Source organism: Pseudorca crassidens, chromosome 10, assembly GCF_039906515.1.
Source record: "Pseudorca crassidens isolate mPseCra1 chromosome 10, mPseCra1.hap1, whole genome shotgun sequence".
Taxonomy (NCBI): Eukaryota; Metazoa; Chordata; class Mammalia; order Artiodactyla; family Delphinidae; genus Pseudorca; species Pseudorca crassidens.
The window spans coordinates 57625524-57653081 of NC_090305.1; the positions used below are offsets into that span (position 1 = coordinate 57625524).

The window sequence follows — 27558 nt, forward strand, 5'->3', positions numbered from 1 at the left end:
GTATAAGTACATTCTCTGACCTCTTTACCATTTTAATTTTCCCATTGTAGTCTTTTGCCTACTTAGAAGGCAGTGATTAGGGTACATAGTACCTTGCAAATTCTCAGTAGATATTTGTTGAAAAGGGAAAAATTAAAGGTATATGATTTATTTTATTAAAATTTCCTAATTTTACAATCTCCATATTAATTACATTAAAAAATCATATCCTTATTGCATGCTTTCATATTTCTCTCTCGTTTTTGGTTTTATCTTTGTTTTCGTCACCTGAGCTTCTGTTAACCCTAGTACTTCTGCTGTTTTCTTGTTTTCTGCTTTATTTCACACTTTTAAGTGTGACCTATCTTCAACAATATGTAATTTTCTCTCTCCCTTCCTTTCATTCTCTGAACATACGACCGTGTATTTCTGAGATACTTTAAAAGGCGTAGGGAAAGGAGGCCATTTGAGTGGTACTAGAACATGGTTTACTTTGTAGGGCAAACTGAGAATGCAATTGTTGGTAAGAGACATCTTCCTAATTTAGGTTGTGCACAGTTGATGAAGTAGTATTATAAATCATGTTGAACATACAGCCCATTAGAGTTCATTTATTGAATAACATTGTTGGCAAGGAAGGAAGTACATCACTGGCATGTCATTGTATGAAAAGAAGAATTGGAAAGATTGTCAGTTGTGTTGTGTATATGAGAATACTATGTATTCAAAATATGAAACTTTAAAAAACATTTTTGGTAATTCTTAGGACTTCTGAATGTGGAAGTAGGAGATGTGATTATACGAGTTCGCTTCGACCCTTTACAGGCATTATATTTTATAAAAGATGAGTTTAAATTAACCATTATAGGTTCTGATACTTTCCTGAGATTTAGTTTGTGCTTAGCATCTACCTTTCCTTGTTCTGCCAGGCCGTCCAGTGTTGACTCATGTATTTTTTGCCTCATATATATATTTTTTACTTTGCCTCAAGTTCTAGACGTTTTTTTTTTTGGTCAATTTTGTAGGTCCTGGTAATGATTTATTCATTTTGTGTAATGGTCTCATCTAGATATTTGCAGAATTGGTATTTTTAATTATAATCCCTACCTCCTTTTTCCTCCCTCCCTTCCTTCCTTTCTTTTTCCTTTTTTCCTTTCTCCCCACCCAACCCTTTGCCCTTCCCCCTCCTCCATTTTCTTCTTTCAGTCCAGGAATTCCTGTTCTCTCCTTTTCCTAATCTTTCTAAGGTATACATAGCTATTCGTATTCTTCTATCCTCTGGTTACCTCTGCCTTCCGTTTTTGTTTCAAATCAAGATTTTTTAATTGCAATTCCCAGTTCCCAGGCCTATTGTTCATTTAGTCATCTACCTTTCTCACCGGTTACTTTTTTTTTTAATAAATTTATTTATTTGTTTGTTTTTATTTTTGGCTGTGTTGGGCTTTCGTTGCTGTGCGCAGGCTTTCTCCAGTTGCGGTGTGCGGGCGTCTCATTGCGATGGCTTCTCTTCTTGTGGAGCACGGGCTCCAGGCGCGCGGGCTTCAGTAGTTGCAGCATGCAGGCTCAGTTGTTGTGGCTCGCGGGCTCTCTAGAGTGCAGGCTCAGTAGTTGTGGCACACGGGCTTAGTTGCTCTGTGGCATGTAGGATCTTCCCGGACCCAGGCTTGATTCCGTGTCCCCTGCATTGGCAGGCAGATTCATAACCACTGCACCACCAGGGAAGCTCTCACTGGTTACTTTTTTCCTAATACTTTATTATAGAAAATTTCAAACATACAAAGAAGTTAAGGGAACTCCCTTGCCGTCCAGTGGGTTAGGAATCTGCACTTTTACTGCAGGGGTCCAGGTTCGATCCTGGTCCGGGAACTAAGATCTTGCAAGCCTCACAGCATGGCCAAAAAAAAAGGTTGACAGAGGTCTGTGAACACTCACGTACCTACCACCTAGATTCTACTATTAATATTTTATACTTTGTCACCTATATATTCCTTTATCCATTCTTCTATCTATCCATTATTCTATCTTTTTTTGTTTTTGTATGCATTTCAAAATAAGTAGCAGTTATAAGTACACTTCAACCCTAAATATTTCAACATGTGCATCATTGACTAGAGTTCAGTATTTGTTTAGAGGACTTTTTCTTTTGAGGTGGAATTTATATAGAATGATGTGCACAGATCTTAAGTGTACCATTTAATGACCTCTGTCTTTCCTTCTAAGTCAATTGTATTCTAATAAGAGGACTAACACTAACTAAGAGCATTATGAGGCCATACTAGCAAAACTTGTGTATTCATTTGGATTTTCCAGAAAAGACTATGAATACCACAGAGTACCTTAAAACTTTCTTCTTATTTTTGTTTTTATTATGTAAATGTGCTACAGTATAATGATTATAGTTAAAAGTGTTTTTATTTTTTCCATATTGTTCCATGCTTCACCAAGAATTCTTAGTATGGCCAATGATATCACATGATGCATGCTGGAATAAATAACTTGAGGATACTTTTATTTAGTTAAAAATATGAAATTTTAAAGAAAGGCTAGGATGGCTCTTTTGTCAGCTTCATAAGCTAAATATGTAAAAGAGCTAGTTAATTCAAGACCCTTTGAACATTTCTGGAGTGCTTTGTGGTCTTTTAAGTGCTTGCATTTATCTTAACTCATTTGAGCCTCACATTAGCCGTATTAGGTAGTTGGGACAGTTGTTATTTCTGCTCTCTGGATGAAGAAAGCAAGGCATAGGCAGTGGGAAGGACAAAGCAGCAGTTGGTCATACAACCAATTGAACTCAGATCCTCTCACTTTAAATCTTGTCCAACGGCAACAACTACAATCACACTAATTCTTTAGTTCAGGTGCTATTCTGGATCCTTGGATTTGCTTATGAATAACTAACAAATGTCTTATTGTACAAACTAGGGTCAACTGTAATACCAATGCTGACGCGAAGACTTATGCCAATATTTTGAATTCTCTATGATGAAATATTTAGATATAAGGCAACCGCAACCATCAGGATCCAGACAGAACTATCTAAGTGTGCTATATTTAGAGTGTGGCACACTGATATTCTGTTCTCACGAGAGTGAACAATATCATGATTGAAATGCCACTTAATGTGGCAAAATGCCTATTTTTCAGAAATGTATTACATGAGAAGCTTATTGGAGAAGAGAAAGCCTAATTGATATACCTGTTTTGGAAGGTTTATATTCCACAACATTCTTTCTTTCCTTTAGGTAGACAAATACTTAATGACAAAACCATCTGGAGAAAATCAGCTTGATGTTGGGTAAAGGACTTAACAAAAACCAGTCAGTTTTGTTCTTGTCAGTGAATGTAAAGGTTTAGCTCTTGGTTTAGTTGATAGCACTAAGGAAGAGCTGGGAGAAATTAACATGGCTCCCGATGAAAAGTGTTCTTGAGAAAACCTCCTTGGAATAGAAACTTACTGAAAGTCCTTTAGAATCAGAAACCGGAACTAATTTATTCGCGGTCACCTTTGAGTCTGTACCTTTAATTTTGGTATTTTGTTGAAAAGTAGTTTTCTATCAACTGTGCCAGAAATCTTATTTCTTTTAAGGTTTCCTCCATCGCTGGTGTAGAATGTTCTGGAGTTGTTAGAAGATAGTTGCATAGGAGCTGAAAACGAGATTTTTCTGGTATTAGTAAGTGTGTCTGCTTACAGAATACAAATAATATAATTTTTTTCAAAAGCACTAGATTGAAATAGGTAATGGTCGATTTGCCTCATGTGCAAATGAAAAAGGTGACAGGACCTGGCCAGTCATGCACGTAAACACCTGGGTACCCTTGTAGATAGGACACGAAGGATAAGGAAGACAGAGAAGTTCCCATTTCCTGCTCATTAGCCTGTGCCTCTGTCCCTTTCACTGTTATCTTTCTCTCAGGGTGGGTTAGTCTGGAGCTTGTTGAAACAGTTTTGTTTTTTAGGCGTTTTTAAGAAAAGATAATTCTTTATATAAATCTGCGTGCTAGGAATATCCTGGCAGCTCTAAGGTCTAAGACAGTGTTGGTTGAGAAAGATGGAAATTGGATTACAGGGAAAGAGGAGAAAGAAATCCTACATTCAAAAGAGCACCACCAGCAGTGGCTTCACATTGCATGTCTCAGCTGTGTAGTATATTGAGCCTAATTTGGGTGTGATCCACTTTGGGGCCAGTTTATTCTTTGATACGAATGTTTTTATTTTTAAATGCATCTGTTTTTTCCTTTTTCTTTAAAATGCTATTGAAATTTTAAAGAATCAAGAAGAAAAAAATGCGTCCATAATCTCGTCCTCGTAACAAAACTGCTATTAAGCTTTTGCTACACTTCCAGCCAAATCTTTCTTCTGTAATTATTTTTGTGTGTCTGGAATTAGAAAATGGCTGTTTTTGTGAAATGCCTGCTTCTGTGAAATGTCTTTTAGTCAGTCCTTGGAAAGTTGGCTGAAGGACAAATACTGGATGATATCACAGCACATCAGCTAAATTGTCACTCCAGTCTGAAAAGGAACTTTGTGTTGCGTGCTGCATTTTTCTCAGTGGGTGACTAATATTTGTAGAACATTACTATTAAACAAGTGAATGATTTTTAAAATGATGCTGACGATGAGGATGATGGGAGACTTCTGAAAAAACTCCTCTGTGGTTTCCAGAAATTGTCTTGATTTCTGGCTAGAAGTTATCCACTGCTGCTTTCACATATACATTCTTTTTTTTCTTCCATTTCCACTTAAATGAATCCTTTTCTTGTATCAGATATATTTTCTATGGCAGAATAATAAACTGTCTTCAGTCTTCATTCTAATTGACAGATATACAAGTCAGCTATGTGGGAATAAAAATGGTGTCAGCTAAGATGGGAATGGCCTGAATTTTCATTGGAGAGAACTTTTTTGGAAGAATGAAGTGGTTCTGTTTTATTTTGCTTGAATCAAGTAAATTACAATACATTAAAGTCACTTGTACTTTTCATATAGTTCATACTATTAGGATAAACTTACTTGAGATTTTCTTTGTGACTCACTGTGTAATGAAATTTCGCCAGTCTATTTTGATAAAGCTAGGGAAAAAAATTAAGTTAATGGATATTTCACTAAATGAGAAGGAGGTCGTATAAATTGGGATGCATTCTCAGGAGTATTTTTTTTTTTTTTTGCTGTACGCGGGCCTCTCACTGTTGTGGCCTCTCCCGTTGCGGAGCACAGGCTCTGGACGCGCAGGCTCAGCGGCCATGGCTCACGGGCCCAGCCGCTCCACGGCATGTGGGATCTTCCCAGACCGGGGCACGAACCCGTGTCCCCCGCATCGGCAGGCAGATTCTCAACCACTGTGCCACCAGGGAAGCCCCTCTCAGGAGTATTTTTAATTTCATATACCATGTGTTAGAAAGCTTAGATGGTCTTTCTCTTCCTTGTTATTTAATCCTGGCAGATGAATTTTTCTTCTCTTTTGTAAAAATACATCTATCTTATATAATAACAATAAAAATAGACCCATAGATATATTCTTAGTTGTTGGCCTGTGTCATCACTGTTTTGTTCATCGGAGTATCTTTGGCATCTCCCATAGTACCTACCTGGCAATAGCAGGCACTCAGAATTTGTTGCATAGAGGGTGTTGGTTATTGCTAATTGCAGAGTAATAAACCTTCATTTGTTTTTTATTGTGTGTTTTTTGATGTGGTAATGGTTTAAGTGGAATTGTTTCTTGAATTACATTAAAAGCCAACTTACCCTTGTAGCTTTAAGGCTCTATATTAAAATTTCTTGAATATGTGCTCTCAAAGTTTTAGGCTGAATGACTTTTCTGAAATGTTTTTGACTTTCAAATGGAAATAGATTTTAGAAATAGCTGTAGTAACTTTAACCTGTTAAGTAGAATTACTGCTCTTTGCAGTTTTCTGAGGCTAATATGGTAATACATTCTGTGTTTAGCATGGTAAAAAGAGTTAGGAGGTTTAGTAATTAGTATAAATTTAAATATTCTAAAATTTATTGAAATAAATTGATAGTGGAGGACAAAGTGTTTGGTGACTAATTTCTTTAATTTATACATAAATATATAAATATTATTTCTCTTTGTTAAAAGTGTAAATGAGCATTAAAAGTGCATAAAGAGAAGCATCCTAAATTATTGTTTCTTTTTATTTCAAGGCTGAAAACAGTGAAGTCACTTTTCACAGTTAAAAGACTATTAAGAAGACAAGATGGGGACTCCTGGTTCTGGAAGGAAAAGGACACCTGTGAAAGACCGATTTTCTGCAGAAGATGAAGCTTTGAGTAGCATTGCCAGAGAGGTAATGTCTGGAAGACCCCTCTCAACACTGAGTTATACAGATGAGAATGCTATAAAAATTCTGGGTGGAGGGTTGGAGATATATACAGACATTCATTCATTAAGCTAGTTTCAGAATGTTTACTATAAATAAGATGTTAAATATGCCCTCTAAAATACTGTATTAGAGTAAAATACAGTTACTGTCTCTTTACTTGAATATTTATTTAACTCATTTAAAATTAATTTTTCATTTTATTTTTGTGGATTAGTTGACTTCCAGGTATTTGTCCTGATGTTTTGAAATTTATAATTAATCTTCATTATTGAAACTTAAGGTAATTAGAATGTTGAAGATATGATAACTATATTACAAAAATGCTCATTGGGCTCTACAGTTAATATATTCCAGGAAGCACTGTATAAATGTTAACAGAAATAATCCTTATTTGGTGTCTGCTCAGATTCAGTGTCTTAGCTGTTTTTTGAATAATTGCAGTGGAATTTTTATGTCTAACTTTTAGCTAGTAATAGAGCTTCTGGAGCATTTTTGTTTTGGTTTGTTGACAACTCAAAAAAGGAAAGGGGTGTCACCTATCGAATCTCTGGCAGCATTTCCTGTTGCATATTGAAAATTTAAGATAACTCCCAGCTGTGATTTCTTAGTGAGGAGCCAACTTTGTTTCAGCCTCTTATCTGCAGCTGCAGACCTGACCATATACTAACCTGGTACAAGAATTGCTTAGAGCATTTTAAAATTGTATTCTTTGGGTGAGAATTATTCCCTCATCACTTCCTCTTTGTTATTCTTAGTAAATAACTCATTTAGGACTAGTGCTGTTTCCTTTTGACATATTACACAGTCTTTTTTTGGATCCAGCTCACTGTTACGTTTTTCCTTTTATAAGCTACTCAGCTTTTGAATTAGAAGTCAAATTTTGTAGGAGGATATTTGAAGCAGAGGAAAGTTATCTAAAAACTGATGAGAAAACTGTGATAATACTTTAACAAAATTACTTTTAAAAAATCTGAGATATTTTTAGATAAAAAGGTAAAAGATATTTTAAAATGAAGTAGTGGATGACACTTTACAATGGTCTTAAGTATTTACCCGAATGAAGTATTTTGGAAGCCACGTAGTTTTAGTTGAAAATTGAAACTACTCAAAATGTTTGCTTCCAAAATTGGAGGAATTTACATACCCAGATTTCTGTAAGGGGGGAAAATGCCAGTATGTTTTAGGCTCTTTCTGTACCGTCACTGGGTGCTTGAACTCTTTTTTTGGATGTGATGCTTCATTTACAAAACTGGGTAGCATTCTAGCATCCAACACTGGAGTGCTTACTATGTGACAAATACTGTTTAAGCATTTTAAATGAATTAGTTTATTTACTCTCCACAAAATTGTGAAATGGGTTCTATTATATTCTCCATTTTACAGATGAAGAAATCATTGCATAGAAAAGATGAGTAACTTCCCTAAGGTCACACAGCTAAGAAATAGCTGAGCTTGGATTCAAGCGCATAGTCTCACTGTGCTGGGCTGTTTTCAGTCTTCTCCATCTCCTCCATTAATATTTTGTTTTTCTATAGCTTTTCATGATTTTAAAAGCACTTTCACATCTTGATTCTCACAATAACCTTATGAGTTAGGTAGGATAGGCATTGTTATTAGCCTTATTTACAGATGAGGAAACAGATGAAGCTGAGAGATTAATGTCTGGAAGGTATCAGAACTGGGACTCACATTCAGCTTTTAAAGCCATTGTTTATTTTTCTATATCATACTACTTCCAGAAGAGCTGGACTTTTGGAGAGTTATAAGCGTGGCTTTGAATTCTGGCTGTACTAGTTGCTGGTTGAGTAATCTTGTTAAGTAACTACTCTGGACTTCATTTTCCTCATCTGTAAAATGGGAATACTATGGGCCTCCTGTATTATAGGGCTGCTGTGACAATTAAAGTAAATAGTGCATGTAAACTTTACCATAGTGTTAGGCTTCCAGTAGGCTATTTTGTTGCTTATTAATAAGTTGAAATAGAAAGTAAGAATAGAAGTAAAATATTCTTCTTTTACAAAAAATATATTTATTAAGATAGGTGTTCTAAAACGTGGTTGATCATCTGAATCTCCCAGGTTGCTTTTTCAATGTACAGATTCCCAGGTGTTACCCCATACTTGCTAAATCTGAATCTATGAGGTTGAGCTTATAAATCTGTATTTAAATACACACAAACACACACACACACACAATTAGGAGTAAAAACTAACAGAACCCCCATAACAATTAAAAAGGACAAATAGCTTAATCTTTCTTTTTTTTTAAGTTAAATCTAAGAGTTTAATTTGTCTTTTCCTCACTTCAAATTGTTTTTTGAGGTAGACAGGGTATACCATAAATAAAGAAAACTAGCCTCTTTTTCCTCCTGCTTACCGTCTGCTAAAGTATCCATGCTTCTCAGTTGGCCCCAAATGAGGCAACTAGAGGGAATGAAGAGCAAAAGAAACAAAAGGCATGAATATGTTCTGCAAACTGGATAATTTGCATGCTAAAATGTGGAACCGAGTGCACTTTAAAAATTGTTGTAAAATACTCATAAAATTTACCACTTTAGCCATTTTTAAGTGTACAGTTCTGTGGACTTAAGTACAGTCACATTGTTGTGCAACCATCATCACCATCCATCTCCAGAATTCTTCTTATCTTGTAAAACCTGTTGGCATTTTTAAAAGATGTTGAAATGTTTGAAGATTGCTCCATGAAGGCAGGAATGTGGATGGATCTAGAACTCCCGCCGTGTCTGTAATAGGCATGTTGCTGCTTTGCTGGGTGAGCATGTGTGTCACAACTCTGTGAAGATGTCATAAGAGCAGGTGTTGGAGGAGGTCAGCAGCAGGTTCTCTAGGGTATCAGAAGGCCAATCTGGATGCTTACCTTTCTCGCTTGTTTGACTTTGATTGTCCCACAGGTTTGGGGGGAAATGCAGTTGGAGAGTTGACTTTCAGTGAAAATTACCCGAAAGCACAGAGTGTATCAAATGGAGACCCTTAGGCAGCTAGCCTCGCAAAAGGAGAAAGATAGGGATGGATGAAAGCCAGTTATGCCGCCTTACCACGGTCAGTTTGGTGAGTGTTATGAAGAGTGTTCCTATGAGAAGTAGAAGCTTCTTGGAGGGTTTGCAAGCAGTCTTACTATGGCCTCACTGAAGCCTGGAATATTCCTCCTTTCCTTGTTGTAGAGCTGAAATTATGAAGAAAACATGTTTTCTGCACATCTCTTCAAATGGAAGTCATCAGAACGTTGCTTATTTTTGAAGCTGATGATTTGAAAGCCCTTGCAGTTCTAAAATTCTGTGATCTCTTTTGAGATTCAGGACCCAAAGAAAATTCATACTCATAACACACAACTCTCTTGAATCTAAAGAATCAATGACAGGCATAGAAAGCGATCGTCTTTTATAGGAGTTAGGGTCTAGTAAGTGGAATGTTTGGAGACTTTTACGTTGAGCAGAATTTACGTGTATACATATTTGGTGTGCAAACCTACTTGTAATAATAAGGAAGAAAAAGAAACTATGGCTGTTTAACATTTGTAGCTGCTAGAACTTGGATTTCATTTTTTTAAATAACTTTATTGAGATACAATTCACATAACATATAGTTCACTCATTTGAAGCATACCATTCAATGGTTTTTACATGATTCACTTTTAATTTGTGGTTAAAATATATATAAGAAAATTTGCCATTTTAACCATTTTTAAGTCTACAATTCATTGGCATTAATTACATTAACAGTGTTTTATAACCAGCACCACTGTCTATTTCAAAAATCTTTCATCACCCCAGACAGAAATTCTGTAACCATTAAGTAGTAACTCCATTGCCCCCTCTTTTAGCCCCTGGTAACCTCTAATCTACTTTATGTCCCTATGAATTTGTCTAATTCTATATACTTCATATAACTGGAATTTTACAATATTTGTCCTTTTTGTGTCTGGTTTTTTTCACTTAGCATAATGTCTTCAAGATTCATCCGTGTTGTAGCATGTGTCAGAACTTCATTCCTCTTTTTTTTTCCTTGTAAATAACTTAATTCCTTCTTTTACAGCTGAATGATGTACCATTGTATGTATATATTATACTTTGTTTATCCATTTATCTATTGATGGACCCTTGGTTGGATTTTATTATTTTGCTGCTTAAAGAGGTAAATTCCAGGCATCTGGAATGATGAGTAGTGAGAACCAGAAGTTTGTGGTTTTGATTATAGATTAGCAGCCTGAGAAGGATACAAAGGGAAGAATTGTGCTTAGTTTAAAAGATACTGTCCAGAGGGCTTCCCTGGTGGCGCAGTGGTTGAGAGTCCGCCTGCCGATGCAGGGGACACGGGTTCGTGCCCTGGTCTGGGAAGATCCCACATGCCACGGAGCGGCTGGGCCCGTGAGCCATGGCCACTGAGCCTGCGCGTCCGGAGCCTGTGCTCCGCAACGGGAGAGGCCACAACAGTGAGAGGCCCGTGTACCGTAAAAAAATAAATAAATAAAAAAGATACTGTCCAGTGTTATTGTTTTATGGAATAATAATCATAATAGCTTGATAGAGCTAATGATTTTCTCATAGTTATTTAGCTATTTTATTTGAGTATTCATTTTTAGGCCATGTCGAACTAAGGATAAAAAACTCTTGGCAAGGATAGCAGTTTTTTAAAATGCAAAGAATTACCATAATCAATAATAATTATGGGTAATACCATCTTTCATTTAAGAATAAAGTAGTCTTGGGGGCTTCCCCGGTGGTCCAGTGGTAAGGAATCTGCCTTCCAGTGCAGGGGACATGGGTTCGATCCCTGGTGGAGGAACTAAGATCCCACATGCCGCGGTGCAACTAAGCCCACACGCCTCAACTAGAGAGCCTGCATGCCACAAACTACAGAGCCCATATGCCTTAGAGCCTGTGTGCCACAGCTAGAGAGAGGAAACCCGAACTCCACAACTAGAGAGAAGCCCGCGCACCACAGGGAAAAGATCCCGCATACCTCTATGAAGATACCGTGTGCTGCAACTAAGACCCAAAGCAGCCAAAAAAATAAAGAAAAAAAATTAAAAACTTAAAAAAAAGATTAAAAGAAAAGAATAAAGTGGGTTCCTTTTTTAAACGTGAATTTTGAATGTCATTCATTTAGTAAATGTTTATTGAGCATTTACTCTCTGTAGATGCTGTGTTAGGTAAGGAGGACAGGGAATGGACAGGTCTAACATGGTCATTTCCCTTTTTGGAGCTTAAGTTCTAGAGGGGAAAATTGATGCTAAAAAATCATTACATAATGGACCTGTTCTTTGATTTTCAGCTTCTTTTTTTTCTTCAAATTTAATGTCTACATTTAATATTGTAATTTCTGTCTTGAAAGCTGTGATTGTCAGTGTATATCACAACCAGTGGCATTCTTAGAATTGAGCAAATGTAATAATACATTTATTTACAACTGTGCTAAATGCTTTGAGTGAACAGTAAATGATTTCATTAAAGAGTGTGTGATGGGGGACTTGACATTTTGGGGGCTTTGGGAAGGCTTCCCTGAGGAAGCGCCTTTTCAATTGAGTTTGAAGGAGGAATGCAGTGATTTAGGGGAAGCAGTTGTCAGATGCGGGGAGGAGCTTTACAGTCAGAGGGAAGAATGTGTGACAAGCTTGGAGGCTGAAAGAGTGTGGAGAATTCAAGGAGTAACAACAGCACAGCTAACATTTGCTGAGCTCTTATTATGTACCAGGCACTATTCTAAGTTCTTTAAACAGATTTAATCCTCTTGATAACTCTATGGGGTGGTCTACTATTCTCATTTTATCCATGATGAATCCAAGGCATGGAGAAGTGAGGTAACTTGCGCAAGGCCACATAGCTAGAAAAGGGTCGGGCTGAAATGTGCACTTTGGCTCCTACACTCTTAATATTTGCCTCCCGTGATATCACTGTTAACTCTGACACGTACAGCAAGGAGGAGAGTAGCCAGAGAGGTAGGCAGGAGCCAGGTCACACAGGCCGGTGGTTCTCAACTGAGAGTGATTTTGTCTAGCTGAGGGCAGTTGGCAGTGTATGAAGATATTTTTGCCTGTCATAACAGGGGGAGGGGCACGCTAGTGGCATGTGTGGGGAGAGGCCAGGGATGTTGCTAAAAATGCTACAGTGCACAGGACAGTCCCCACAGCAAATGTCAGTAGGGCTGAGGGTGAGAACCCTGATATAAGATTTTAGTCTGTGTCCTAAGAGCAAAGGAAAAAACATTGAAGGGTTTTGTGTAGGGGTATGACGTGAACAGATTTGTGCCTTCAGAGGATGACTTTCCTGCGGGTTGGAGATGATATCACAAGGAGACGTTAGTGGATACGGAGAGATGAGTCATGAGACTTGCAGAGGCATTGGTGGCCCGGCCTAGAATGATGACAGTAGGGATGGGGAGAGGCGGTTGGAGTGCAGAGGTAGGAGGAGGTGCCCAGCGAGTGGCAGTGCTTAGGTGGCAGAGAGGGGAGGTTTGGGGTTGTGCATCCTTGGGGTGGTAGGCAACGTTAGTGCGAGGAGGAGGTTTGGAGAGGGAAGACCATGAATTTATGTTAGGACGTGTGGTATTTAACGTGCCTGTGAGGCATCTAAGTGGAGATTTTGAAGAAGCAGTTTGGGGATTTGGATCAAGAGGTCAAAGGAGAAATCTGGGCTATACATACATATTTGAGACTTGTGCGCATGTAGGAAGTAATTGAAATCATGAGTTGTGGATGAGATTGTCTAGGGAGAAAGTGTAGAGTTGAGGATAATCACTCCTCAGGCTGAGCCCTAAAGAACTCTGTGATTTCAAGGTCATGTCTTAAGTCTTTCTTAATTTTGGCACTTTTTTGATCACCCTTTTGTGTTTGGTTCAGGTTGTTCTTTGCAAATTGGATTTGTCTGAAAAATTAACTGCACAGGAGGCAGAATTACGCTTATTTAAAATACCTTTCAAATGCCTTTAATACACTCAATGGTGGTACACAAAAATTTATAAAAGATTATGAAATATGAGTTAATTTTTCAAGGTTATGAAAAATGAATGTTTTTCTTTCCATTTCTGTCCAGTTAAAAGTTTTCTTTAAAAATTCTCCCCCTTTGTACTTACTGTTTTTAGTAGACAAATTCTTTGAAAGAGCAGACCTAAGTTGTCGTTTTTAGTCATTTAGGAATCTTTCCAGTGGCATTAGTACATGAATGCAGCCAATTCCTGTCAAGTGCAGACCTCTCTGTTTTTTCCCCCAAAACCCACTGGAACTGAGGCGAAGGAGGGTAGGCGATGTGGTTGGGCACTCCCTCCCGCCCCCCCCCCCGCCCCCGCAAATCCAGGGCTCTGTGATGGCCAGCGTTACTCTCGGTATCTCACTGTTCCTTGATTTATCCCTCTAACCAGAATTAAGGGAGGATTATTGAGCCCTATTACTTAGTTTTGTGTCAGCGTGACTAAAAAATACTTGGTGTAAAGTTCATTGTCACAATCTTCACCATTCCCATGAGTTACAGGTATTTGGAGAAAAAATTCAGATAGCGCAGTACCCTTATCCTAAATGTAAGGACGTTACTAGCAGCCCCACCGCCACCCCCAGCACACACACAGAGTATCTCTACCACAACTGTGGGTCACATTTCCCCTTCGGTTAGATGCGTCATTGCTGAGCCAGAGCTTCAGTCTTCCTGGGCTATCTATTTACTAGATTGTAGTCAAACCTCAGTAATAAAGTCTGTAATATTAAATTCCTTCTCTCATTCCAAAAGAATATTTTGCTGTCAGAAGTTTTCTAAATAAAAGGAAGATATAGTTGTTTGACATCAGAAGAAAATGGGTTAAAATCCCTAGATTTTATCTAATACATATTGGTGTTTATGCTCAGAAAAATTTATATAGTTGGTTTTCAACTACCAAAAGCTTTAAAAAAACGGTTAAACACAATTATATTGTAAGATCTAATTAAAGGGATTTCCCTGGTGGTGCAGTGGTTAAGAATCCACCTGCCAATGCAGGGGACATGGGTTCGAGCCCTGGTCTGGAAAGATCCCACATGCTGCGGAGCGGCTGGGCCCGTGAGCCATGGCCGCTGGGCCCGTGAGCCATGGCCACTGAGCCTGCGCGTCCGGAGCCTGTGCTCCGCAACGGGAGAGTCCACAACAGTGAGAGGCCCGCGTACTGCAAAAAAAAAAAAAAAGAAAAAAAGAAATGCACCTCTTTAAAAAAAAAAGAATAATCGTTAAAAAAAATCTAATTAAGAAAAATGGTACCTAAGATTTTCTACTAAAGGGAAGTTGCTAGGAAATTGAGTAATGATTTTTATTTGTTAATTTGGAAACCATAGCAACACAATAAATATTATGTCTCTTAATTTGTCTTCCAGTGTTCTTTTGGCATGAATGTCACGGAAGAATAAACAAAATTAAACACAGTAAACTCTTGAGTCTTTAGCTACCTGAATTAGTCATTTGCCTTAAATGTTTCACTTTCTAGAATTTTGTATTTCAAATTTCTTGATATTAAAGTGTGGTCTGTAAAAGTCCAAATTATACCTTATTTTTCTTTCTTATGCCAGTTGCATGGATTTTATATTATGGATATACATGCAGGCTGGCAATTCCATGTTTGGCTCAGTTCAGTGCATTTCTGTCAAATCATGAAATTTTAATTTGCCTCCCTTTAAAGCTGTCACATGATCACAGCAGGACAAAAGTTTAAAAGCTAGAGGTTTCCCTTCCTTTAAAGGCATTTGAGTGTGTGTTATGTTCTATTCTTTTTGAAAAATGTTAAATGCAGAAAGGTTTTGATGATAATGTCAGTACCCATGAGTCTACATTAAATGATGCTAACATTTTGGGACAGTTATTGCAGACCTTTTCTTATAAAGATCAGAAGGAAGGGAGAAGACATTATAAACCAAGCTTAGGGCCCTTTATTTTACCCCCAGGCCTATTTTCCCTTTCCCCACCCCAACAGGGAACCACTATAATAAAATCATGAGGTATCCTTTCTGTTCCTGTTCTAAAGGTTCTAATACATATCACTATAAACAGTATTGTTTTATGGGTTTGTGTGTGTCACTTTCTAAGTGTTCTCAGGCACAGGGGTGTGAAACAACTAGAACATGTGGGAAGCTGCTAGAATAACAGCTCAGTTTGGCTGGAGAGATGGTGGGGGGAATGGGAGATGATGCTGGAGAGACCAGAGGGGCCGATCAGGAAGGGATTTGTGTGCTAAGGAGTTCATGTGTGATTTCGGCATCTGTGGGGGAGCCCTTGAAGGGTAAAACCTTCTTCAGATTTAGCCACCATGTAAAGAGTGACTGGTAAGGAGAAAACTAGTTAAGAAGCTTTGTTGTCATCTTGGTGACAGTTGATGAGAGCCTGAATTAAGGCAGTGATAGTGGGAATGGAGAGGGAAGTTTGGACTGAAGAAATAGTAGAGAGAGAGAATCTTGATGAGAACTATAGCTGAGATTTAGTGACAGGGTATGGACGGGGGGATATAAACGAGGGAGGAAGGAGCCTTACGGGGATCCTTCATTTCAGTTCTGGGTAATGGGACAGCTGATGGGGACATAAAGAGGAAGAGGAACTTTAAGGGAAAGATTATAAATTCCATTTGTGATATAGCAAATCCGAGGTTCCAGTGGGACAGCCCCAGTGTTTAATAGCCAGTTGGATCAGGACTGTGACAGAAAAGTCTGGGTTGGACACAAAGCTTTGCAGACTCTCAGTATCAACCAGGGAGGGAACATAGAGTGAAGAGAGTGAGATGAAGCCTGGAAGCTTTGGCTATATTAAAGTTTAAGGAGCTAGCAGAGAAAAATGAGCCCATGAAGGATTCTGAGGAAGAGAGGTCAGAGAGTCAAGAGGAAAACCAGGAGAGACTAGTATTGCAGAAAGCCAAGAGAGGAGAGTTTTCAGAAGTTGCGTGGCAGTGATATGGGAAGCCAGAAAGGACAAGTGAGATAAGAAGAGAAAAATTCTATTGGGTTTGGTAGTCAGAGGTCATAAGTGACTTTGGCATGAGCAATTTCACTGAAATGATTTGGGCAGAAGCCAGAAAGCAGTCATTTGAAGGGAGTGGGGAGTGAGGAGGGAGGTGCTAGAAAAAGTTGGCTGTAAAGAGAAGACGAGGCAGAACTGAACCAGGATGGGACTGTTTGTTTGTTTGTTTGTTTAAAGATAAGACAGACTTTGAACCTACTTATGATGAGAAAGAACAAACCAGTAGAGGAAGAGAGTGTAGACAGAGGAGAGAGATCAGATAGTTGAGGCAAGGTCCCTAGGGAGGGTGGAGTTCACATCATAGCACAGAGGGTGTGTGTCTCTTTATATATGGACACGTCCATATATGTTTTATATGTATATTTTATATAACTTTACATTTGTGTTTTATGTGTATATACATATATTTTATATTTATATTGCCATGTAGCTTTATAATGAACTCTCTTGCCTTTGACTCTTAGGATGATGGACTCAAACTATTTTTTTTAAGTGGATATAACTTTGTTTCCCCCCAGAATATTCAGCCCCCCCAGAATAGTTCCAAATGAAGTTTGACATGTGGGTTATATTCCAAGGAAACAGAGGGCACTGTCCAGTGGATAGGATAGATCCTGCTTTACTTGTAGACCCACAGGACAGTTATAATAGGATTGGCCTTAGCTGAGTTTCTGATTTGGAAATTGATTTGGGCTGATTTGGTTTATTTTAGCCTGTTCAGTGTTTATTTGACCTAAGCAGTAACAGAATCTAAATTTAAAATTCTGAAAGTGTAAGGATGCTTTTGGTATTGGGCATCATAAAGTATATTATGGCTAATCAACCACTTGTTCCTTGGTGCAGATTAATTTAACAGTGTGTAATGTGGAAATAACACGGATAGGAGGAGAGTTGGAATGGAGAAAGTGAAGTTAGAATTAGGAAATAAAGTATCCTAGGTGAAAGTGTAAGGGCCTGCTTGTAAGAGGGGGAGTCTGTAGGAATGGATATTAAAGGTTGCATTTAAGGGATATTGTAAAGAAGGTTTAGTTAGGAAGTAGGAGTCCCTGAGACTGAGTTTTCAACAAGGGTTCCATTTCTGGAGATTGAAAAATAGGGAAGCAAAAGCGTATTCACTGAGGGAAGATGAGGTTGCTTTTATTCACTCTTAGTATATGACAAGAGATCCACTAGACAGTTAGAAATGTAGGCTTTGATTCTGGTCAGAGCTTGAGATGCTAGATTTGAATCATTCTCGTTGGCTGATAGTTGAAAATGTGGAGTAAACAGATGAGAGGAAAGTCTGTGTAGAGCAAAAGGAGATTAACTACATTTGGGGTAAAGTCATGGTCAAAGAAAAAAGGGAACCAGAATGGTGCAGTTTCACAGAAAAGAGAGAATCTATGCTAAATTGAAAAATCACAGGTTAATTCATCCAAAGTAAACTTTTATTATTTGCCTAAGGATATGTTCTTACACTTGGGGTATAAAGATATAAGTTGTGGCAACATAGTTAAGAGCATTAACTGGAGTCAGATTCTAAGGATGTGGATCTCAGTTCCAATATTTGCTGGCCAGGAGATATTGGGCAGATTACTTAATCCTTCTGTACCTCAAGGTGTTACTTTGTGGATTAAAGGAAAATAAACACCTAGCTTTGCTAAGTGTTCAAATGATGGTAGTAATATTAATGAGGTCTCATCTTTTCTGTCATCTTGAAAGTTTGAGTTTTGATTCTATGAAGATCACTCTCAAAACATTGTTTAATTTTATAAATATTGAGAGCAAGGGTAAGCCCCCCCCCAACAGAATTAGAACAGTTTGAATTGGGTCCTGATATATTGCCAGAGCTTAATCATTATTTCCCACATGTGTTCCTTGGAGCATAATCCTTGAAGAATTACTTAGGGCTTATTTAGTGATGTGGTTAGGTAAGTCTGAGAAATGCTTTTTTATTTTACCTTTTTCTTGGCAATTCATAATGTGTATTATTAAAGATTTTTAAAAACTTAACCTGGCATTTTCCAGACTTACTAGATCATGAGTCCCTTTCTCCCATTTTATATACTGAGTTTTATGTGTTGGAGTTTTACATATTTTACTATTTATTTAATTTAGCATATTTTTTATTCACTGTGTCTCATTTATTTAAAAATTTTTAATTGAGATATAATTCACATACTGTAAAATTCACCATTTTAAAGTGTGCAGTTTTTAGTGGTGTTTAGTGTATTCAGAAGGATGCACAACCACTGCCACTTCCTAATTACAAATTAGAGACATCTCATCAGCACAGAAAGAAACCCCATACCAATTAGCAGTCACTCTCCATCTCCCCCTTACTCCAGCCCCTGGCAATCAGTAATCTACATTCGGTCTTTGGATTTTCCTATTCTGGACATATCATATAAGTAGAATTATACAATATGTGAACTTTTGTGTCTGGCTTCCTTCACTTAGCATAATGTTCTTAGGGTTCATCCATGTTGTAACCTATATCAGTACTTCATTCCTTTTTATGTCTGAATAATATTCCATTCTATGGATGATACCACATTTTGTTTATCCATTCATCAGTTGATGAATATCTGGGTTGTTTCCATTTGGGGGGCTATTATGAATAATACTGCTATGAATACTTAATGTACAAGTTTTTGTGTGAACACATGTGTTCGTTTCCCTTAGGTACATATCTAGAGGTGGATGCCAGGTCTTCTGGTCTATGTTTAATGTTTTGAGGAACTGCTAAACCATTTTCAGTAGCAGCTACACTGTTTAACATCTCCACCAGCAGTGTGTTCTGACTTCTCCACATCCTTGCCAACGCTATTTCTTTTCCATTTAAAAATTTTTTTGTTATAGCCATCTTCGTGGGTGTGAAATGGTATGTCAGTGTGGTTTTGATTTGCATTTCCCTAATGACCAATGATGTTGAGCATCTTTTTGTGCGCTAATTGGCTACTTGTATATCTTCTATAGAGAAATGTCTATTCAAATCCTTTGCCCATTCTAAAATGGAGTTACCGTTGACCGTTGAACAATGAGGAGGTTAGGGATGCCGACCCTCCCTGCAGTCAAAAATCCCCCTGTAACTTACAGTTGGCCTTTCATATCTGGGGTTCCTCTGATCTGTGGATAATGTAGTTCTGTAGTATTTACTATTGAAAAAAATCCGTGTGTAAGTGGACCCATACAATTCAAACCCATGTTGTTCAAGGGTCAACCGTATTTGTCTTTTTATTGCATCTCATGTATTTTTCTTTTTTTACATCCCCAAACAACATAATACAAGATTCTTATGGTAGAGGAAAAGTCCCTAATGTAGAAGCACTCAAACCATAGTACATGTTTAGTCCTCATCTTTTCCATTGTATGGTTCCTAGTTATTAGTTGAGTGATAAAGTGAACATTCAACAAGTTTAGAAGGTTTATGATTTAACACAATCTAAAGCATTTATTCCAGGAGTGATCAAGGCCCATGGTTTTTGCTGTCATTTTGTTTTTCCACTTGCCCCAAGCATTTAGTGAGAAATAGATTTAGTTCTATCCAAACATATCTTTATTTTTTGTGTTTTCATTTTCACTGCTCTAGGAAGAATAAATTCCTATACCTATCCAATTACATATTTCCTTTAATCAGCTTTTATGTGCCTAATATTTGAAAGCATAATGATCAGAATAATGTTTAGAAACCTGGTCCAGTACTTACTGGATTTCACAGGTAACTTCTGAACCTGAATTTCCAGTTCCTGAATTTTCCTGTTAACTTGATTTAAAAGTTTGGGTCATGTCAGCCTAAAGACCATACAAATACTTAAATGATTTAGGCTCCTGAATACTTATGATTTCATTCATGTCTTATGCTAACTTTTAAGTTAACTAACCTCTTTTTTTTGAGGTAAAATAAACATAACATAAAATTTATCATTTTAATCATCTTTAAGTATACAGTTCAGTGGCACTAAGTACATTTAGATGCTGTGCAGTCATCACAACTATCCATCTTCAGAACTTTTTCATCATCCTTACTGAAACTCTGTACCCATTAAATAATAACTCCCCATTCCCTTGTCCCCACCAGCCCCTGGAAACCACTGTTCTACTTTCTATCTCCATGGTATTTGACTACTTTAGATCCTTGAGATAAGCAGAATCATTTAATATTTGTCCTTTTGTGTCTGGCTTATTTCACTTAATAATGTCTTCAACAACATTGTAAAACAACTATACTCCAGTAAAACTTTTTTTTTAAGACTCAACTTCCTCATATATTTTATTTATTTGTTTGTTTGTTTGTTTGTTTATGGCTGCATTGGGTCTTCATTGCTGTTGCACGGGCTTTCTCTAGTTGTGGCAAGCGGGGGCTACTCTTCATTGTGGTGCACCGGCTTCTCATTGTGGTGGGCTTCTCTTGTGGCTGAGCACGGGCTCTAGGTGTGTGGGCTTCAGTAGTTGTGGCATGCAGGCTCAGTAGTTGTGGCTCACAAGCTCTAGAGCCCAGGCTTAGAAGTTGTGGTGCACGGGCTTAGTTGCTCCGTGGCACGTGGGATCTTCCTGGACCAGTGCTCGAATCTGTGTCCTCTGTATTGGCAGGCAGATTCTTAACCACTGCGCCACCAGGGAAGTCCTCCAATAAAATTTAATTTAAAAAAAAGTCTTCAGAATTCATCCATGTTGTAGCCTGTGTCAAAATTTACTATTAAATTATTACTATTATGTAGCCTTTTAAAGGCTACGTAATATTCCATTGTATGTACATAACACATTTTGTTTATCCATTCATCTGCTGATGGACATTTGGGTTGTTTCCACCTTTTGGCTATTATGGATAATGCTGCTATGACCATTGGTATACAAATACCTGTTTGGGTCTCTACTTTCAATTCTTTGTTGTATGTACCCAGAAGTGGAATTATTGGATCAAGTGGTGATTCCATGTTTATTTTTTTTTAACCAACTTTGTTTTGAACTCAGTTAAATCCTCATGGTCCTTTAGTTTTTTATCTTTTTTATTTTATATCTGTCAGGGTGGGTTAAAACGAATTTGCAGTAGCTCTTTTACGCAATAGTATTCTGAGGGGAAAGTGCTAGTGTTGGTACTTAGAAGTATGCTTTGTGTACTTATAATTTGACTATTTCAAAATATGTCAGTATAAGAATAGAGTACACGTCTTGTCTTACCAGATTGGAATCACCGTTAGCTCCTTGCTACTCCTGTCAGGCACGTGGAAGCAATGTACAGAAAAAAAACAGATAAAGTAATTTTAAATCGTCTTTACCTTTTTAAAGCTTGCCTTATTTAATACCAACTCCAAGGGAGGTAGTATCTGAGTTTTGCATAAAATTGGCTAAGTAACAAAGAGAAGGATGTTTTTCTGGCTCTGAAGCCCATGTTCTTTCTGTTATACAGCAGTTAGGTCCCTTCCTTTTTTTTTTTTTAATTTTTAAATTTAATTTTTTATTTTGGGGTATAGTTGATTTACAGTGTTGTGTTAGTTTCAGGTGTACAGCTAAGTGATTCAGTTATACATATATTATACATATATCCATTCTTTTTCAGATTCTTTTCCCATATAGGTTATTACAGAATATTGAGTAGAGTTCTTTGTGCTATACAGTAGGTCCTTTTGTTGTGCAAGAAGTTGTATTAGAGAATAGATTGCAATTACCTATAATTTAGGTTTGGTGAGAGAAGTCCCGTTTTAGAATAGATTGTGCAGAATTGGCCACAGATCTCAGGAGGATGAAATTGGCATTCTCAATAAATTTCTAAGGGAAGCTACAAGTGCAAAGCTAATATAAGTGTAAATGAAAATTCCTACACATTGCTGTGGCTTTCTTAAGTTAAAAAGAGAGATTTGAAAATTTTTCCCAGAAAAATGATAATTTCTAATTTTAAAACGTATTTGTTATCTGCTGAAGCATAACTTAGCCTTGAAGTCTTTCTCTATAAAATATAAACTCTGGTAAGAAAATGGTGACCATTCATAGAGGGGTAAAGAAGGTGGGGAATGTAGGGTTTTTAATGATAGAGGCCAATGTAAAATTCATGTGAGAACACTAATTGCTCTGGTGATGACAGTGTGAGAGCTTTCGGTTGGCAGATTTCCGTTCACTTTGCAGCGTTTTTGCTACTTACAGGTCAGTTAAACAGACTAGGAAATTGCCAAAATTGGGGTAGTTGAAAAAGTAGTAACCATTAAACTGTCTCCTCTTCTTAGAAGCCTGCTGTGACCTTGCCAGGCAAAACTGATTGCTCCTCCCTGCATGCTTCCTTCCCTTTAAACATTGTGTTTGTCTCCCTTGGCTAGTTTGTGAACGTCTTCAGGGCAGAGGTGGCATGTCTTAACTCTGTATTTTCAGTGCTCAGTATAATTGCTTACACACAGAAGACCACTTTAAACATTGGCTGAGTCTCTTCCTAGTGTGAGACTTAGGCACAAATATAATAGCATGAGAAGAAGCAGCTACTGTCATTATCAGAAGAGAGGGGATCTGAATCAGAGTTGGGATGTGGCCAAGAACTGAGGAAACCACCGCAAGGGAAACCAGAGAGATTTTTTTGTTTCATGTGGTACATCAAGCTGTTTCGTTGGCTCATTTCCTCGATACTTTGGCCCATGACCTGAAAATCTCTTGTTTATTTAGCAGGCACTGAGGCATGAAATTTGTGGGGTGACAGAAGTATGTAATTTTAATACCATATAATACCATGTAGTACATTTAATACAGTGTAATAAGCCACAGTAGGCACATGTCCATAGGGTATTACTCTGTGAAAGAGGGACTGGGGGAACCCTTCATAGAAGGTAGCACGGTAGCTGAAGAAGAGAGAAGGGAGAATACCTCCTGCCAGCAGTCTGTGAAGAGAGGCTTAACCTCCCAGCACAGTAGATAGAGTCCAGGAGTGGAGGAAGGTGGATGCGGCTGGCGCAGGTGGGGCACATAATGGGAAATAAGGTGGAGAGATGACTGGGAGAAACCTTAATCTCTGCTTTTGCTTTTCGTCTCCTGTCTTCTCTTTGTGCTAGTCTATGGAATTTTTGCTTTAACCATGAGTAATGGGGAGCCACTGGAGTATTTTACACAGCAGAATGATTGACATGATCAGAAACAAAGGCAGACTGGCAATCATGTAACCACATAGAGGATGAATTGAAGGGCAGAATCTGGAGTTGGGTAGATGGATTTGGAGACTGTTGCAGTATCCAAACAAGAGATAAAGAGTTCCTATTGTATGATTTCATTTATATGCTATGTCCAGAAGAGGCAGATTCATAGAGACAGAAAGTAGATTAGTGGTTGCTAGGGTCTGGGTTTGGGTAACGGGGAGTGATGACTGATGGGTACAGGTTTTCCTTTTGGGGTGATGAAAGTATCCTGGAATTAGATAGTAGTGATAATTGTGCAACTTTGTGAATGTACTTGAAAACCCACTGAATTGTATGTTTTTAAGTTGTGGATTTGATGGTGTGTGAATTATATCTCAATGGAAAGAGAGAAAGAGAGGAAGAGTTCCTGAAACAAGCAGGAACAGTGAGCATAAAGAAACCTGAGATGGGTTGGAGAGAAACTCAGTGGTCCAGAATTGACAGGACTTGGAGAGGGAATACTGGCAAGGTTCAAAGTGAAATAGAGGCTGGCCCTGCAGTTTCTAATCTGTATGATTGAATTGATGGGGAAGAAAATTCTGGAAAAAGCAAGTGTGTAGAAACATATAATGAATTGTGTGAAATGTTTTGAATGTGTAATCAAGGCAAGCAGTTGACGGTAAAGGCCCAGATTTCAGGAGAGACTCTGGGACTAGGAAAAGAAGTGAGTACGGACGGGATGTTGATGGAGGAAGTCAGTCGGGCTGCTGGTGGATGACATCTTGCCCCCCACCCTCTTTGGGAAGTAATGTCCCATTGGCTCCTTGTCCTTCAAGCTGATGTACAGGTGTGGTGCTGGTGGTGGTGGTTTTTAAATAAAGCTGAATCTTTACATTACTTTTCAGGCAGAGGCAAGACTGGCAGCAAAACGGGCTGCCCGAGCAGAAGCAAGAGATATCCGCATGCGAGAACTGGAACGGCAACAAAAAGAGGTAATTTGGGTGGATAACCCTGATTTAGTGTTGGTCTCAAAAATATCAATACTTGGCTAGTTTCCGTCTGAAGTAAAACTGGTTTCTTCTGAAACACTGGGAATAGAATAACCTGATGTATATATTTTAACAAGCCATTTATGTCAGCAAGTTAAATGCAATATTTGTTTTAAATCATAACAGCAAACACATACATAGCTCTTACTCATTATAAGTTATTATTGTGTAATAAGTGCTTGCAACAGCTAAAGTAGGCTTAGCGATGACAAAGTTATTTCCTGTGGTCCTAAATGTCCTAGAATTTTGACTAATTATGTTATGATGTCTGCATAGTAAAACTGAAATCATACAGCCTTACAGTTTGTAAGCATATTTAATAATAGAAGAAAATATTCATCTAAGAAAATGAAAAAAAAAGCACAACTGTAAGATGGGTGGAACTCCAGTTTTGTGTTACAAAAACTAGTATCTGTATATAGGTCAAAAACTACTGGAAAGAAGTGATTACTACCAGTACTTTGGTTTATCTATGGTGGAATTATGATTGGTTTTATGTTCTTATGCTTTTCTGTAGTTAATACATTTCAATATGTTTTAATTATCGGAAAGAAAAGCAAAAAAATTTTCTAAGTAGGCATATAGAAATTGGGTTGCTTTAAAATAAAACAAATACTCTTTTTTACTCTTTCCTTCTGACATTGACCTAGCTCTGAAAATTCCCATAAAAAATATTTCTGATGTTGTATTAGTACGAAGTGGGGTGTAAAACCTGCAGGGCAGTATTAAACACTTTAGAGGTTGGTGGTGGATCTTCTGTTAATGTGTTAAAGAGATGTGCATAGAGTCCATATTGTCACAGCTCAAAAACAAAACCAAAAGCAGTTAATATATTGCTAAATTTTTTAACCTCATAGCTTCAAATATGAATGCAATTCTTGGCTTGAAATGAAAATGTGACAATGTATTGTCTTTTATACTCCTAAAATTATAAGGATACAGTTATTAAGTATAAGTTTTATTTATAGTTCTCTAAACTACAGAGGACCATATATCTATTATTGAGCATATTTAGCTTAGTATGTTCTGTATTTTGAATGTATAACAACTTTGAATTAACAATCATTGCTGTTCAGGGCAAATGTATGTGATTAATTTAAGACTTTTCATAGAATGCAGTATGTTGGATGCTTTAGTTTATGAAACTTTTGCATTTGTAGCACTCTTATCATTCCTTTGATCGGAAATGGGGACAGATTCAGAAGTGGCTGGTAGGCCAGGATTGCCTGCCCTGCATGTTGTGATCAGTTGCTGAAATATGCAGTCTCAAAGTAAAACATTGACTAATCGTTTGCCAAGTAGGAGTGTTTGTCATGTTTGAACCTAAAGGTCAGAGAGTGTCTCTTCTGCCTGTAGTGGACCAAGTGTGTGCTTGGAGTCCAGCCATTTCTGTTCTAGTTACAGCCTCACACTCATCTCATGAATGCTCCTGACCAAGAAAGATTGAGTAGATGAATGTGTTTTCTTTCTATGGATTTGTTCTTCTGTCCCTCAGATTTGTCCCTCTACCCCTCTCATTCCTTCCACCGCCCTCCACCCCGCCTCTCCTTCCCTGTTCCCTTCTTCCTTTCTCTCTTTTTTTAAAAAAACTAAGTCAGCAGGGTTTTCATTGAGGGATGACCCAAGTCATTCTTTCATTTCCTCTGAAAATTACTTTTTTTGTTTTACCATCACTCCCAAATTTGTTAGCTACAAGAACAAACTGCAACCAGTAGAGTGTTAGTTACTGTGAATCATTCTTAAATTTGAACTTTTTTCAGTGTTGATAAGTCTCCCAGCTGCCTCCTGTTGCAGGGGTTGTTAGCTTGGTATGTGAATAGGCATGGGGGATGGGGCATGAAGCCTTAAAATCTCAGGCAAGGATTTGAGTATATGTATGTTTTCATGTGAAATGCCCACAGGCATTTTTATCATCAGATTCTCAGAGGGGTCTGTGATCCTAAGAGGTTAAGAACCACTATCTAATTGTTGCTAAACAAGCAACTTGCATAAACAAATCCCTTCTAGAATAGCATTCTAAGGTATACCCAGAATGAAAATAGTTATGACTGTATTGACCTACACATTTAAAACTTTATCATACTTCTCATTGTGATATTTTAGAAAAGAGAGAAAAAAGATGTTTGGTTGCTTAAAATTAAGCGAATCCTCATGTATGTGTTTGTTATTTTGGAGTGGAACCTGTCCTTTCTTGTTACTAAAGCTAGCTTAATGATTTTTATTTAGAGTGTCTTCTGCATGTAACTGGCTTAATATTACTGATGATGTCTTAAAAATGTTTGGTGTGAATATAAGAAATCGGTTTTATTTACAAAAATGGAAATACTAATTTCTTCTTTTAATTATGTATAATAGTTCTCAAATTAAATTGCCTAAGAGTTTAATGTCTTAGGGCAGACCAAAACATTAAATGAGAAGAAAAGTCTAAGTTAGAAGTTTAATATGTGATTCCTATGTTTAAAGGCCATGAAAATAAACATATTTTTTATCTCTGTGAAAGGTGTGCAGGTCAGGCAGTGAACATGCTAGATTTTCATGGAAGGGGGTTAGAGGCTTAAAATGCAGGTGGCAACTAACCCAAGTCTTCAGTAATAGGTAGGATTTGGACATGCAGGGAAGGTGGGGTTTAGTTTCGGATGGGAATAATTAACACTCTAACACCTTCTGACACTTGCTTTTACTGCTTTAAAACTGATTTTTCCTCTCACTTCTTACCTTATCCTTGTCTCTCTGGCTGCTTTCTGTCTATGAGCTTATAGTATAAGTTGGCATGTGATAGTCACAATATAAAATATAAATTACTAATAAATTTATAATGAAATAATGTATATACAAACAATTGGATTGTCAGTTATTAGAAGGGAGAATCTTCCTATATTAATAATTTCTCCTAATTTTATTACTTTTTCGTCTGGGGGGTAGGCTGTTGGGATGTGAATAGGGAACCCAAGGGCGTGAGGCTCAGGAATGAAGCTATTGTTGAGTGCATATCTGTGTGCCAGCACTGTGCTCATGCTTTTTATATATGTGCTCGTTCCCCATTATAAGATAGGTACATTATCTCCATTTTATAGATAGGTGATAAAGGATTGGTGAAGTAAACAACTTGCTTCGTTGTGACAGACACAGAATTCTAAGGGAT

General features: G+C 37.6%; 1 protein-coding gene across 23 annotated transcripts in view; it reads left to right on the top strand.

The window, feature by feature from the left end:
• Positions 1-27558, top strand: part of LRRFIP2 (LRR binding FLII interacting protein 2) — a 118777-nt gene that overhangs the window by 14572 nt on the left and 76647 nt on the right. For 14 of the 23 annotated variants that reach the window (XM_067753723.1, XM_067753722.1, XM_067753725.1 and 11 more), the window contains 3 exons: positions 6143-6285; positions 24273-24359; positions 25577-25627. In XM_067753723.1, the coding sequence (XP_067609824.1) occupies positions 6196-6285; positions 24273-24359; positions 25577-25627 (228 nt within the window). In that variant the 5' untranslated portion in view covers positions 6143-6195. The remainder of the gene's footprint in view (positions 1-6142; positions 6286-24272; positions 24360-25576; positions 25628-27558) is intronic. The other 9 variants (XM_067753731.1, XM_067753732.1, XM_067753736.1 and 6 more) reach the window with 1 other exon arrangement.